The sequence below is a fragment of the Melopsittacus undulatus genome, chromosome 6 (genome assembly GCF_012275295.1).
Source record: "Melopsittacus undulatus isolate bMelUnd1 chromosome 6, bMelUnd1.mat.Z, whole genome shotgun sequence".
Classification (NCBI taxonomy): Eukaryota; Metazoa; Chordata; class Aves; order Psittaciformes; family Psittaculidae; genus Melopsittacus; species Melopsittacus undulatus.
In genome coordinates this window covers 41,482,597-41,498,249 of record NC_047532.1, presented here as the reverse complement: position 1 = coordinate 41,498,249, position 15,653 = coordinate 41,482,597, and the positions used below count along the sequence as shown (strand labels likewise).

At 44.6% G+C, this 15,653-nt stretch overlaps 1 protein-coding gene across 5 annotated transcripts in view; it reads left to right on the top strand.

Annotated features, from left to right (window-relative positions):
* TNIK (TRAF2 and NCK interacting kinase) overlaps positions 1 to 15,653 on the top strand; it is a 161,369-nt gene that overhangs the window by 96,143 nt on the left and 49,573 nt on the right. For all 5 annotated transcript variants that reach the window (XM_031047057.2, XM_031047058.2, XM_031047056.2 and 2 more), the window contains exons 6-11: positions 1,622 to 1,712; positions 3,058 to 3,188; positions 8,157 to 8,211; positions 8,982 to 9,060; positions 12,995 to 13,170; positions 14,806 to 14,872. In XM_031047057.2, coding sequence (XP_030902917.1) covers positions 1,622 to 1,712; positions 3,058 to 3,188; positions 8,157 to 8,211; positions 8,982 to 9,060; positions 12,995 to 13,170; positions 14,806 to 14,872 — 599 coding nt within the window. The remainder of the gene's footprint in view (positions 1 to 1,621; positions 1,713 to 3,057; positions 3,189 to 8,156; positions 8,212 to 8,981; positions 9,061 to 12,994; positions 13,171 to 14,805; positions 14,873 to 15,653) is intronic.

Here is a 15,653-nt window from a genome sequence, read left to right as displayed (position 1 = left end):
TCAGCTGTTGGAACAGGCTGCTCAGGAAGTGGTGGAGTCACCATTCTTGGAGATATTTGAGACATGTAGAGGTGGTGCCTGGGGACATGGTTTAGTGGTGGATTTGACTTGGCCCTGTTAGGTTTATGGTTGTACTTGATGATCTTTTCCCATCTAAATGATTCTGTGATTTTGCGGAAGAAAGTGAGGCAAACTGGCTGCTCCAGAAGGAGGTGTCCCAGCGTTGCCACTGAGGCTGCTGCTTGTGTCTAGAGGTGAGACAGCACTTCCCTGTTGACCCTGAATGACACTGTCCGCACCAACATGATAGGCAGAAGATGGGGTGCTGTAGCTAATCAGCTGTTGTATGGACACTGCTTTCAGTGCCAGAAAGCCAGTTATGCAGGGTTATTTAAATGTATGAGCAGCGTGAGCCTACTTCTTAAAATAGTCCCTGGCAGTGAGTCAGAACCCAGCCACTGAGTCAAGTCCCAGGGCTGCTGTTGAGTGTCATCACTTGTATTTTGGCCATGCCTTGGGCATTGGTTGGCAACCTCCATAGGGTTTCAGGTGATGAAAGGTTCCCACCTTTCTGAGGGAGAAGGTGGCTCAGACTTGGTTTAGACGTTGGCAGCCAGTTCTAATTCTAACACAAAACTCAATCTCATGTTTTTCAAGCATTTATTGAAATTCAGTGAGATTTTTGTTTTGCCTCTGGTGCACAAAGGTGCCTCTAACCAGGTATAACATGGCTAAAAAAGGGCTCCCATACAGATTCCACAGTTGTATCCCAGGATAACAAGCGTAAAATGACTACTAACTACCAGTGATGATAGCAGAAATTACTTTCTTCCTCAAATATGAATGTTTAATGTGAAATATAAACCTAGTGCAAAATTAGGTTTTGAAGTAATCCATATTTTTCCTATGCTGGCAGTATAGATGGATGTTACTTTGAAATAATAAATGAATGAAATAAAACGTAGGTTACAAAAAGAAATTAATGAGTTAATAAAAAAGCATAACAGAAAAGCTAGTTTACCTTTACCCTTTGTGACAGGCTTTTATATTGAGCTATATCTCTATTAGGAGTATGTGCAAGTTATAACATTTGCATTTGCATGGTAGCTTTTTTAATATAAGCTTTTCAGTGTATTAAAGACCAGTTTATTGGACCAATATAACAAGCAAATTGTTTTCTTCAGTTTCTGGATGATGGAAATACAGAAAGGAGACAAAAGTATTCTGTTATTTTTGTCACTGAAATTGATCCCTAAGGCAAGGAGCACATGGGGGAAAATATGTCTAGAGCTACAGAGGAATTTGGGTTAATATGAGTTACTGCAGAAACTGAAAGGTTGGATTTAATCCCCATATCTTTGACAGTTCTCCTGCAATGGGGAGTGCCCACTGCAGCACATCAGTGGGCCCAGCCTATCGGTGGGCCTTTTGCTTGCTGGGTATGTCCTCCCAATGTGTGACATAGGGTAATATTTTGAACACATGCTAAACAAAAGCATTCTGAAGTGGTTAACTCCAACTGTGAATCTTTTGTTTCTGGAGCGTAATTGGTTGAGGAGGAATGTCTGAAAATAACATGCTTTGAACTTGGATTCCTCTAACCTTTCTCTGAATTCTCTAGGGCTTGAGTCATCTACACCAGCACAAAGTAATTCATCGAGACATCAAGGGACAGAATGTATTGCTGACAGAAAATGCAGAAGTTAAGCTAGGTAAGAGTGGGTTAGAGCTCTTGGAAACTGCAGGTGAGCTGGCTAGAGAGAAGCAGCAAAACTGACTTGTATACAACTTGGAGAAAGGGGATGGATACTGAGGTCTACTCTGTGTTTTTTCTCATGCCAGTCTCAATAACATGACCTTGGGTGTTCACCGAGTGCTGTGTTATATACTGCTAGTGGTTAATGGCCAAGTTCTGCCTGCAAAGGTGTACTTGTAGTGGTGTTTCTGCTCAGAAAGGTAGTTTGGGCAGTTCTTTCATCAGATACAGGTTAAGCAAGTCATGCCCCAGACTGAAAGTTGCCCTATGTGCATTGCCAGACATTATCAAAGCCTGTTCCCCCACAGCTCCATAGAAGTGTCCTGCAGGATCATAATTCATTCAGTTTAGTGTGACATAATCCAGACTTATTTTCCAAGCTAACTTGTTAGAGACAGCTTAATTTTCAAGAGCTACTCAGACTTTCGTAGGTGGTGTTAGTCACCCTGGGGAAGACCAGGCATTCATGTAAAGATCCTATGGAAGACAGCAGATCAGCATAGATGATGTGCTGATATCCTCAGTTGTCCAGCATCAGTGTTAATGCTGGTTTTTGTGTTTTAATTTCTGCTAGTGATCATTTACACTGGGAAAGTGAGGTACAAGCCTTGTTTTCTCGTATCTCTCATCTCTCTTTACAGCAGAATAAACCCCTATCTTAACAGATGGTACCACCAGCTCATTTGGCTGTATGCTGGTGAAGATTCCCCTCCAAGGGGAAATTCTCCAAGGCAAATCTCCAGCCATTGTGCTGCACAAAGTGAACTTAGTGGACCATGGAGTATTCTGTCAGTGGTTTGATTTCATCAGGTTTTGCTTCATTTTGCAGCTCTCTGCTTGACATTTCCCTATGGGCCTTTGTCCTTGGCCCTTAGATGCTGAAGTCTTTTGCATTTCTACCATTTCCAGTAAGAATTTAGGTAGAAAAATGAGGCCTCTACCAATACTTGACAGGCTTTAATTCAAATGAGAAAGCATAGAACAAAGGCAGTGGCTTATTCATGTTGATGACCCTGTTTCTCATTAGTATGAGGAGCTGTGATTTCTTTTTATTGCCTCCTGGCAAGGAAGAAAAAGCACAGGGTTTCATACAAAACCTGGACATCAGATGGATCAGGTTTGTCCTTGAATGACCACTGTTGATCCCAGCAAAGATCAAACAGGACTATCTCTGGCTGCATATTTCTTTCCTGACCACACAGAGGAGCTGATCTGAATGAACTCATGTTTTACATTCAACAAAGGGGTGATGCTTAGGTTTGTCTGTGACCTTACAAAGCTGTGTTCTGTCTGATCCACAGTGGATTTTGGTGTCAGTGCTCAGCTGGACAGAACAGTGGGCAGGAGAAACACCTTCATTGGAACGCCTTACTGGATGGCCCCCGAGGTCATTGCCTGCGATGAAAATCCTGATGCCACTTACGACTTCAAGGTACCTGAACAAGCATCCTCCTACTCATTTATATGTCATTGCAGATGTAATATTTGCAAAGTCTAGCACATCTACTAGTAAGTCAAGGAGGAAATTAAAGCAGCACTTAACCTGAGCTTGCAGTGAGAGTTGTGATCATAAACATCTGAAATAGGTGCTTGGTATAATCTCAGATTTTATGCCCCAGTAACACGAACTTGAGCACTTAGGGATTTCATATATTCTTGCAGCTTGGAAAAATATGTTGACAAGCAGCATAGTCTCCTCATGCTTTCTGACTGTTGGATTTTGAGATGCCAGTTCTGGTCCAATGTGAATCTTTGCTGTGCTGCTCATGTATCCAAATTTACTGTGAAGAAGTTTTTTCCCATGCTAAGAAAGGTGTCAGACTGAGGCTTCCTACCTCCCAGTGTGCTTTTCAGTGCTGCAGGTTTAAATACTACAGTCAGACTTGCTGTATTTGCTCCATTTCATAAGGGGAAAGGAGGGGCAGCCATGAGGGGAGCTCATGAGGGGAGAGGAAGGGTGTCCATGGGGGGAGATTGTGAGTTGATATGAGCGGTGGCCATGGGGGAGATCATGAGGGGAGAGTAGGGGCAGCCATGGGATGAGAGGATCACCATGAGGAGCAGTTGTGAGGGGAGATCATGAGGGTAGAGGAGGAGTGGCAATGAGGGGTAGGGGTGGCAACTCTACAGTGTGGGCCACTGTGGGTGGCTGCAAGTGGAGATGGTGAGGGGCATCCATGCGGTGAGATCAGTTTGCCCTTAGTGACACGGTTTAGTGGCGGGCTTGGCGGTCCTGGGGTAATGGTTGGGGTTGATGATCTTAATGGCCTTTTTCAAACTATTGATTCTATGATTCTGTTTGCTCTGGAGGGAAGTCAGGTCAGGTTTAGAAAGGGCAAAATCATGTCTGCTGGCCTGCAGGCTGGTATTCGCAGGGAGATCTGAAGGCTGCCACACAATCCGAGGTTCAGGGGGCTGACCTACTTTTCACATGTCTCTCTAGCCCGTTTGAAGTTTATTTTTGGATTGGTGTCAACACAACAGTGCTGCTGAGTTACAATGCTGCACAGAGCAGGTCCGCTGGAGGGTTACGAATCCCACCTCCCCTTATCAAACAACAGCAAGTGTTGAGGATTAAAACAGGAAGAGCTTAATGTATTTTATCCTGTTTCTGCCTTACTGCAAGTTTCTGAACACACATCAATAGAAATGTCCCTTGGAGGTTTTTTTGTCCCTTTGTTTTTTGAAGCATCTGGAACTTGAATTTCTATCTCAAAACCCCCTAAGGTGCACTGAGGATGTCCAGAGAGGAGAGTAAGACACTGCCACATGAGCTTTGGGAAAAGAAGCTCAGACACATAAAAGCTCACTGTACCTCTGATCGTGTGCATGCTGAGAGGTCACTTTGCAAGGTAATGTTTAATAAGGACTTTGAGCCCCTCTAGTGTGGAGCAAGGTGTCTGCTTTCTAACAGCAGGACATTGCAATGTAATAGTGCAACAGCCCACCATCGTGGCACAATTTTGACTGCCATTACAAATCACTCAGAGAAATTTTTGAGAGGTGAAGGATTTTAAAGTAACCAAGCAATGATTTGGTATTGCAGCTATTTGAGTGCATCAATCAACTTTTGAACTGGTGCTTTTTCCAGAGAGCAGCTCTCCATTCTGAGCTCAGACTCTGGGTTACATGAATCATTAATGATAAGGACATGTAGAAATAGTTTAATCTGCAATTACTTAATACTCTTTGATTAACCAATTACAACAGGCATTTCCTCAGCTCTGCTGATGGCAGTGCTTCTTAGCAGGGCTACAGCCTGCACTAGCTGCTCTTGCTGCTTCTCCACTGGCAGCCACCTGGTGCAACACTCTATTCACAGCTTTTTATTATTGTTTTTTTCTTTAAAAGGACTGATATCTTCATAGGCTACATTCTACCCTCAGAAATCCCTGAGGTTTTTCCTCTTCCCAGAATAACTAGGGCACTTAATATGCCAATGCACAAGTGCCGGGACCAGAATCCCTCTATTGTCCCTGAGGATCAAATGCTCATAGCGAGCTGAGGTGCCTGTGCCTCTGTAGTTGGCATTGACTGTTTTCCCTTGGCTGGGGGTATAAAACAGAAGGTTGATTGCTGCTGACACACCCACTGTGGGGTGTTTTTGGAGCTCATGGTGATGTGGGGTCCACTAGACATTAGTTTGCATTCTGAATCACATCCTGCTCCTGATGCTCTTGCTTTACGGGGGGGTGGGGAGGCATGTTCTGAGGCATGCCCCAGACAATTATTACCTTTAAAAGGGATGCAAATCAGATGCTCTCAGGTTTAGCAGACCAGCTTAAAACAGTGAATACAAAAGATGAGGTTTATAGGGTGAAAAAAGGAATCCTTGAAGGCTTAATCTGTTGGACAAAAAGCCTCTGATCTCACTGCCTTCTTAGCCAGAAAGAGAAGCCTCTGTAATCTATGGAAGAAGTCAGTAAATACCTCCTCACAAAAATAAAGTGCTTTAAAAAATAACAAATAGAAACCCCACATCGTTGAGGTTATTTGTTGTTTTTTTCCGCACAGTCTTCCTTTTTTCTTTAGAAATATCTTGTCAATAAACTTAGACTCAAAGGGAGGGGGAGGAGAGAAGCTTACTTCCCTTCCCAACTCAAGGCAATGGAAATAGATTAGCACAGCATCTTTTTGCTTTTCAGTCTCAAAAATAAAAACCCACAGAAAAAAATAAACCTGAATTCCAGATCATTATTAAATGTGTGCTTCCCGCTGGGTTTCTGCTTTCTCTGGGAGACTGAGAGGTGATAATCCCTTTCTATATTGCTCCAGTCTTAAGATCATTTGGCATCTTGAATATAATACTGGGCACCTTGATATGGAAAGACACACTAGGAATTTGGCAACCCAAAGGGAAGGGGTCATGTGTGCTGAATCATATGGAAAGACTGCAATAAGTAAGTATGCAACAGAAATCCTGGCTGGCCAGAAACAAAGAATGGATGAGACTGTCCTGTAAAAGGGCTGGAAACAGTATTTGAGAGAGAATTTTTAAGCAGGTACAAAGATGTGGACAAGGACAGCATTTGTAAGGTGAGAACTTCAGTTAGAAATGAGGAAAAGTGTCTTGAGATTGAAAATCAGAGTTGTCTTTCCTAGAGGGTGTATGTGTGAAGGTGCTTGTGGTCTCTAGAGGCTCTTTTTAGCTCTGGCTGAGCTTCTTGGGCTCTGTGCTGGGAAGAACAACTTCTCTGTGATTTGCTTGCTCAATTGCAGGTTTAGGGACTTGAGGAGGTTTGCAAAGGGCAGCTCTTGAGTCAGAGGGAGAAAACTGAAGTAGGACTGTGGGGTTGTGACAGAGAGCAGGGTAAAGGGAGAGCAAGATGTGAGAGCTGGAGGTTCAGGAGAAAGGGTGGAAGGCCGAGTCCATCCCTTACACCCTGAGATGTACATTTACAACATTTACTGGTTTTGATGTGCTGACTGGAATTTAGCTGGTCTCCATCCAACATCAGCTGTAGCTGCTTAGCATCAGGCTTGTTCTGGTGCCCTGTGCACCTTCAGCTTCTGCCCTTGCTGTTGCCAGCTTCCCATCACAGTCAGGTGTCTCCACCCCCCTGTGCATGTGTTGGAGGCTGTGCTTGAGATGAAAGCACACACAATGTGCAGTGGGTGCTGGGTTGTGAATCATTAGCAGTCCTATACATGATGTCCAGAATAACAAATTAGCTGCCTTCTGCCAAAAAATGAAGTTGCAGCAGTGCCTTTAGGGAAAGTGCTCATTTTCTCTTACTGGGCACGTACTGTGTCTGGCTCCGCTGCTGCCAGGAGAGTGAGGCCATCCTTTGGGGCTTGTTACCAGACCTAGAGGAGAGCTGAAGCTCATTAGTGATGGTGGGATGGGAAGGAGGGACTGTTGGGAAGCTCACCACTGCTCGGAGGGAGTTACAAGTGTCCCTGTTTGCGAGGGGGAAAGTGGAAGGAGGAGTGAAATGGAATCAAGTATGAAATCAAAGAGATTTCTAAACAGGTTTGTTCTCTCTGCTCTGGTCATTCAGGAGATTCAACCAACCGTGTGGGCTGAGCAGGACTTGGGAACAGGGTAGATAAGTGTCTATTTATTTGCACTTGTCCATAAGTGTCACCCTGGCAAAACACCGCTTTTCAGGCTTCCATTTAATTAGTCCATGATTCAAGCACCTGAGGTATCTCGAGGTACTTCATGTTTTTTATCTGTTCCAGGAAGCTTATTTTCCATGGAGCTGTATCAAATCCATGGATGAGCATCACCTAGCTTTAAACAGGAAGCCACCAGCTGGGGGTACTGCTTACCGTGACTGTGAAACTGAGGAGTATTTTGTCACCAGCTTGTCCAGGAGCTGGGGGTTTGTTCTTTGGTGCACAGGGCTTGGTAGAATACCCCCACCAGGGGACCTTCAGGTCATCAGCATCTCCTTAGGCAGTGCCCTCACTCAACTACTGGGAGCAGTGCCACAGTAAGGTCACCATGGGTGGTGAGGTACTGGAATGGGTTGCCCAGGGAGGTAGTGAATGCTCCATCCCTGGTGGTGTTCAAGACCAGGTTGAATGAAGCCTTGAGTGATACGGTTTAGTGTGAGGTGTCCCTGCCCATGGCAGGGGGGTTGGAACTAGATGATCTTGAGGTCCTTTCCAATCCTAACTATTCTATGATTCTATGATTCTATTTGGAAATGCCTTGAGCATTTTTAAATACATCTTTGTGATAAAGAGAGGGGTTGGAAACATCTTCTAAAGCTCTAGCACATGGCAAGATGATGAGAACAAGGTGTGGGTGTGGGGGCTTGCAGAGGGCACACAAATATAGCTCACAGGACTGAGCCCCCTGGGCTGGGGAGAGCCACGCTCACCCCCTCACCTGGTGGCCACTGCTATGACGACGCTCCCTGCATCACACGTGTTCTTCTTTCTCTTACAGAGTGACTTGTGGTCTTTGGGGATAACAGCCATTGAAATGGCAGAAGGCGCTCCCCGTAAGTAGATGCATTGATCTGCTTTAATTAACCCTGGGCTGTAATATGCTGGCGGTTGCTGAGCACCAGCCAGCACTTGATTCTGTGCAAGAAAGTCCTTGCAAAGGTTTTTCCAAGAAACCTGGGCTCCCTGAGATGGGGCTTGCAGGGTCCATGGGAACAAAGCATGGCCCTGGGGATAGGATGAGCAGTGAGCACTTGAGCGCTATGGGACTCAGTTTCGTCAAATAAAATACAGCTGAAGAAGGGGTGGAGGACTGGAAGTAGGTAAAAGACTGCTCCTCAGAGCTGGTGTTCTACCACCCTCCATGGTGATACAGATAGTGGCACACTGGGTTTATACAGTGCATCTGCACAGGTCATAACTGGTGCAGCTTTTCAGTGTTACCCTGGGACTGCCCTTGTGTGCTGGTAAATGCAAGTCAGTAAAGCAGAGCACAGTAGCACACGGTGCAGCTGTACCATGCTCTGGGCCTGTTGCTGTTAGTACCTGGCAGGGTACTGAGGACACACAACTGCTGGAGCGCAGGCATCCCCAGCCAGCCCTGCTGCTGAGATAAATGGTGCTGGGGACACACATCAGCTCTCACCTGAGCTGCAGGCTGCTGTGGGGACAAGGGGTTGTCACTGTAAATCCTCCTGTCTTGAGGGTCTTGTAGCTTCAGAGGAAACCTGGGGTCTTCCCAGGTGAGTGTGTACCTTTCTTTGGAAAACCTGGAGGGTCTGTGAGATGCTATGCCATGTTTAATGCCTCTTCTTGCAAATTGCAGCTCTCTGTGACATGCATCCCATGAGAGCCCTCTTCCTCATCCCCCGCAACCCGGCCCCGAGGTTGAAATCAAAAAAGTGGTAAGTCTCTCTCTCAGTCTCCAACAACTGTACAAACTTTTCTGGAGCAGCTTGTTTCTCTAACCCAGGTATGCTGGGGACTTGGTGTTTACATTTATATAGCCTCAGGGGTTCACGGTCTCCAGCATCACTCCCATGAGTACAGGTTTGGGTCTTGAACTCCTAAGGAGATGCAATTTTGTCTGAAGGAGTCACTAACCATGGGATGGAGGGCTTCCTAAGTAGGCAGAGAGGAATGCTCTCTGAACACCGCAATTTCTCATCACGGAGTTGGCTTTTCCAAGGCAATTCATGCAGCCTGAAACTAGATGACACTTTGCTTGGCTCCTGTTTCTTTCCAGTCAGGTTCCATTTTCAAGTGGAAACATGATTCCAGGCCAAAAAAGAGGATAGTTTATCTTGAAAAACCCAGGAATGCAGTGATTTGTACTTAGTTTGGGCTTTATTTTAGAATTCTGCAGGAAGAAAATACATAGAGTATGCCAACAAAAACCTGTAGAAAAAATATTCCTGAAGCCCAGCAGATGTTGTTTTGTTACTGTATGTTCTGTACCAATGGAGCTGGAGTCCTTAAAAACACTTATCTTTGGTTTGTGCTGTTTGCCTGCCCAGGTTCAACAGCGGTTTGGTCAGGAAAGATATACCACATGTTAGAGAGGCAGCACTGCCCCTTGCTCCCAGATAGGCTGAGCTGACAGAGGGAAGTTTTACCTTACTCTTTAAAATTATATGCTTATTATTTTATTGAAGCAACACAAAAAGAAGAGCAATGGGTAAGTGTTTAATACACTTGGTGCCACAGCAGCAGGTATTTTGTTGCTGGGAGGGGAGTGAGGGGGACTTGGAGTCCTTTGCATCAGATGCACGGTGCTGGGATTTTAGGACTAAAATCTGACTAAAATTTAGGACCCTAAAATCTGACCCAGGCTTTGGCAGGGAGCATCTTCATTTTGTCAGCCCAATCATCAGCTGCTGCAGTACCAAACCAGGAGTAGAGGAACCTTTCCCAGCTGGCTCTGCAGAGGGTATCATAGATGCTCACTCTCCTTGCACGGCCTTTCGAGGTTACCATTTTTCAGCTGAGAAAATAGTTTATACATTGTTTTCTGCCACATCACAAGTCTCCTACTTAATTATCGTCACTGCTAAAGCACAAAATAGATTGTATGACTTCAGTTTATTTTTCATACAAAAGTGGTGTTTATGCAGCAAAGGCTTCCTCATCCTCCAGACAGAGGAGAGCTGAAGATAGTGGGGTTTGAGCAGAACATTTCCCCATCTTCTTAAGGTGAAAACAGAGCTGAGGTAGAAGTTGTATTTTAGTCCCTCCTCTGAGATACAAGGATGTGCTTTGTGCAAGTCAGAGTGTTTCTTGGCACTACCTTCCCCTTGCATGTCTGGTGGCTGTCTCAGGTGCACATCTGGTGGTGGCGAACAGTGGTGGTATCTGCCCAGGGTCAGCTGGTCTATCCAGTGCTGTATTTTGTACTTGTCAGGGTCAAGCTTTATGAGCAGGATCACCTGGGAAGTGTAGTGTTCACCTGGTCCCGCCATGAGCAAGGGGGGATCCATGGTCTCCAGCATAGCTCAAACCTATAGGCATCTTCCAAGCTTTAATTGCAATGGGAAGCTCCAAAGGATCCAGACAAAGCTCCACCAACTCCACCTTGTCCTTAAAAGCAATTTTTGTCAGCGTTTTTAGTGGGACACTCATTTCTCAGCTGGAGGTTTTGGGAACAGGCAGGATGGGGCCTGGCATTGTGCAAGCCCAACGCAAGAAGACTGGAGATGTTTGAGTAGGTTTTCACAGTGGCTCTCTGACAGTCAGTGGGCTGGTTTGCACAAGCACAGATCACAAGAGAAAAGCAAAATGAAGAGAGGTTCAGCTTGAACCTTGAATTTGTCCTTGGTTTAGTGCACGGCAACACATAAAAGTACACCAGGTGGTGTACGTTAATGAAATTAAAGTCTTCAGTATAATTTTCTTTCCCAATTAAAGCCAGTCAGCAACGAAGCTTTATTTTCTTCTTCCTGCGCTTAGCAAGTGAAAATGAACTTGAGCTTCTGCAATGTCGTTCCCATAAACACTCCATAGCTCTGCCTTATAAGAGATGACAGGCCCTCTTTGTTAATGAGGTGATATTTGCACTGTGATAGCGCTTCTCATCCAACCAGCCACAAAGACTTTGCAAACATTGATTTAAGCTTTACAAACCCCAAGAGCTGGAGAAGCACGTGTTTCATGAAGGTGGGCTGACCTATGCCTGGGGAGGAGATGAGACATGTTACGGCATCCTCTTGGGTCAGAGTCAGGGGGAAGCCCTTCTGCTTCAGTGAGGGCTGAGCTGTAGCACTGGACAGGCTCACTTTTTTTAAGGGGAAGATTGCAGGAAAACCAGAGGCCTGAGCTGGTGCCTGTCCATAGCTGCTCAGTCAGCTCATGAATACAAAAGTGTCTCAGAGCTCTGGGACCCCCATCCCAAAGAGATGTAAAAACCCATCACTGGAGGATAACTTTTTAGTTACCTGACCTCAACAGTGTCTGTGGGTGCTGTGGACCACGCATCCAGGACTGGAGTCCCTCCTGTTTCACACCAACAGGGGAGAATCACATTTTAGAAGCTGATATATTTTTGAGCATCACATGGATTGTCCCGTCTGGATTCACCAAGACATGCAGTTTCTTGAGGCAAGGTGCAGAAAGAAGATTTGCTTGTTAATAAAGCTGGAGGGAGAATTTAATTGGATCAAGTAGTGTATTTTATTTTTGCATCTCAATTTGTATGGATTAGCACTTTAAAGATGAATCACTTTTAGTCTGACAGCTTAAAAGTAAAATCCTCGAAAGCTTATTGTTTTACCTCTAATGCAATTCTGTAGTATCTGTTGGCTTCTGACATTAATTTACGCTCGTTTACACTATTTGCTAAAGCAACATAAGGTATAGTGGCCTGTCAACATCTTTCTTCCTTGTAAATCCCTGTTCTTTTGGGTTTATAATGTGGTGAGTTTAGTTTGGAAAACTTTGGATATGCAGCAGTTGAGACTAAGATAAACCTGTTTATTAAAGGTGTAGCTGAAATTATTTTAGCTGAAATTCAATGTAACTGTTCATGGGAGGGCAGACCGTGAGCTGGGGCTGGGCTCTATCACGCACAGCCACATTCCCACCTCTGCCCAAGCTGTGCTGCTCAAAGAGCATGTCCATTTGCATGGATCATGATCAGGGAGACCAGGTCATGCTGCTCCCCAGGACCTGGTGGGTTAATAAAACTGCTCAGTCTCACTGAGAGTGCAGGGAAGAGCTGCAGGCAGTGAGTGTTGTCCAGAGGTTGTCTGAGCTTTAACAAACCCTGTAATGTTAGGTGGTTAAATCTACCAAAAGAAAAAAAGAAAAAATCAACCTAGCTAGTCCCGCTCAGCTTCAGAAAGGTACATCTCTTCAAACACCACCCAGGGCCTTAAACAATCCATGAAGAAACTGCATTTATATCTTTATGTGTCGTGTCTTGTTTCTACCTGCAGTTTCACAGATCAGAGGGAAGGGAGGAGGAATACTCCCTTGCATTTCCTTGGTCACCAGTGATGACATCTGGCTTTGAAAATTCACTGGTTATACTGATGGTTCCTAACTTTCGCCCAACTCAGCAGAATGGTGGGTTCTCCTGACTGCACCAAGAAGGCAAAGACAGGAGCATACATGGGAAGAGCAGGAGAGGATGAAGCGAAAGAGGGCATATGTGAAGATGCAGCTTTGAGACAGTGCTAAGCATCAAGAGAGGTCATGGGAATCCTTCTGGATTGCTGTATCTGAGCCAGAACTGTTTAACAGCCAAAGATTCTTCTCAAATACATGGAGGTTTCTCACTTTCTAATACAAGAATCAATATATGTACCTGTTTTTTCTGTACCTTCCTTTTCTGTACTTGTCCAGGTCTAAAAAGTTTCAATCCTTCATTGAGAGCTGCCTAGTGAAGAACCACAGCCAGAGACCAACCACAGAGCAGCTGATGAAGCACCCCTTCATCCGAGACCAGCCCAATGAAAGGCAGGTCCGCATCCAGCTCAAGGACCACATTGACAGGACTAAGAAGAAGCGAGGCGAGAAAGGTCAGTGGAGAAGGGAGAAGGGTAAGTGGAGAAGCAGTATTCTAGGCAGTCCTTGACCTCTGCCCTAGGCCTGGAGATCCCTACCATAGAGCAAACCATATCCAGACAGGCAAAGGGTTTCAGTAGAAGAAAGATGGCAAAGAGGACTGGGTTTCTCATGGTCTCAGTACCAGTTTCCCATATGCAGATGGCTAAGTTTGTTTGCAGATTGGTTGAGTCAGATAGGTGTGGTCCTTCTCTGTAGCCACTCTTCTGATTGCTTTGAGGTCAGATTATTTTGTTTGATTTGATTTCTCTCAGTCATTGAAAATACCCTTGTCAAAACCCGTCAGTGTTCATACAGAACCTACAGGTGACTCATTAGAACTAATCAGTGGTTTGAAATATTTTTCTTTTCCTCTGATGAAAAATTGTCTTTTTTTGTTCAGGTGGTAATTTGCACATGGAACATTTAAGCTTTGATTCATTAAAACGTGTGTATAAAATTTACATCTGCATATGTATGTACTGGCAAGTGGGAGGGAGAAGCTGCTAAGTAGCTCACATATTTCATGCCAAGTCTGTTGATCTGTGTGACATTCATGATGCACCAGCAATGAGCAAAGTTGTGACAAGGAACATCTAGATAAGACCCTTGCACCAAAACAATTCCATTGACTAGGAATAACATATTAAACTGAATGTTTCCAGTGAACTCTCCAGGCTCTATCAAAGTCTTCTGGAATGAAGATAGGTAGCCAAAGGAACGTGTTGAAGTATTCAGCTGCTTGTGAACTGAGTTTTAATTTGAAAGCTCATATGTAAAATCCAGCAAATTAATAATATCGCTGTTTCTCCTCTTGTTTGGTAGTGGTATTAATTTTTCATGCATACCTTCCAGCCCCTTGTAATAAATTTCACTACAATCAAAACAATAAAATGGGATCCCAGTGAAGTATTAAATGTGTTTAGTCTGGCAGATGAAGGTTGGACCCTAGAGATGGAGAATAATTGGACAAATGCAAGTCTTTCTTTTACTATAATTCTCTTAAACTGATAAAGATGGTATCCCAATAGAAATCACAGTATGTAACACAACATTGAAGTTGAGCTTTTACATATATGTCTTCATTGCTTGGAAAATACATGGATTTGCATAGGAAGAGCATATGTTTAGGGAGAGAGGAGTTGGTGCCTTCAGAGACATAGTTAAATCCCACCTTCCAGTGCCTGTGGCTTCAATAGCTTGTGGTGTTCCTCCCTTTGAAGAACCCTTGTGAAGAATGGGATCAATCACTGTCATACAGAGATGAATCCTTGTTTTATGGACACCCATGTCTTTACACTGAGTGTCTGTGGCTGCTGGGGCCATTGCTCACTGTGCTGGTGCTGCTTGCAGCACTCCAGCCAAGACTGCAGCCCTCTTCCCCTGATTGCAGCACAGGCATTCGAGGTGCCAGTACCCAGGAAAACTGCCTGTGCTTCCCTGGCCTTGCAGCCTTCTGTAAAAACAGAAGATGCAGAGAAATGATCCTGCCTATTTTTGCCATGTGAGACGAAGAATCGTCTGTCCTGCCTATAGAGCTCTGGGGTTTTCAGCCACTGGAAAAACAAGTGAGTCCAGCAAAGGACACTGATGAGCAATTCTGTTCCTAGATGAGACAGAGTACGAGTACAGTGGAAGTGAGGAGGAGGAAGAGGAAAATGACTCTGGAGAGCCCAGGTAAGAATCAACATTTCATTTATGCCCTTACGTGTCCGTAACTCTATAAAATCAGATTGGATTACAGACTGACGTGAACTAGAAATGGAAAAAGGACGGTCTGAACACTGAGTCCTGTTTCCTGGCAGAACAGAGTATATTCCCTTTGCTGGATGGCATGTGGATATAAACTGATGCTCTAGGTCACCCTATCTAAAAGCTGGGGAACCCAGCCAGGTACCCTATCACGTGTGGGATCTGCAGCAGAATGTGGTGCTGTCATGGAAATGTGGCTATTCAGATGTGTAAAAAATGTGAGTTGAAATTAAAGAAGACTCTTTTAAAATGCAGTTCTTTACATCCAAGTGTAACTCCCTATTTCAGCATAACTTTTATCTGTGGAACCTCTCTAGAGCTGCTGCAAGCGTGGTAGGGCTGGAACTTTCTTTGGTAAAAATTTCAGGCCATTGTAAATGCGTATCAAGTTATTCCATTATTGCACTGAGATAATGTAATATTTTAATAGCTGGCAATGATTCATGCTAAATGTGCTTTGCGAATGGCTTCAGTGTGTGCCACTGAAGCAGAAGCAGCTTTGATTAGAAACTTAATGTAAAGGAAGCCTTTAGCAAATGAATTATTGGTGAGCAATGCTGCTGTGCCCCAACATGTGTGGTCCCCCCATCCCTCCATCCGTTGCTGCCCAAGTTCTGTCAGGTGTTTGGATGCTGTTAGGATGAAGGGGAGAGGGGCCACATTGGAAAATCATGCAGAAGTCCCCATGGCAAGAGGTTTAAGGGTG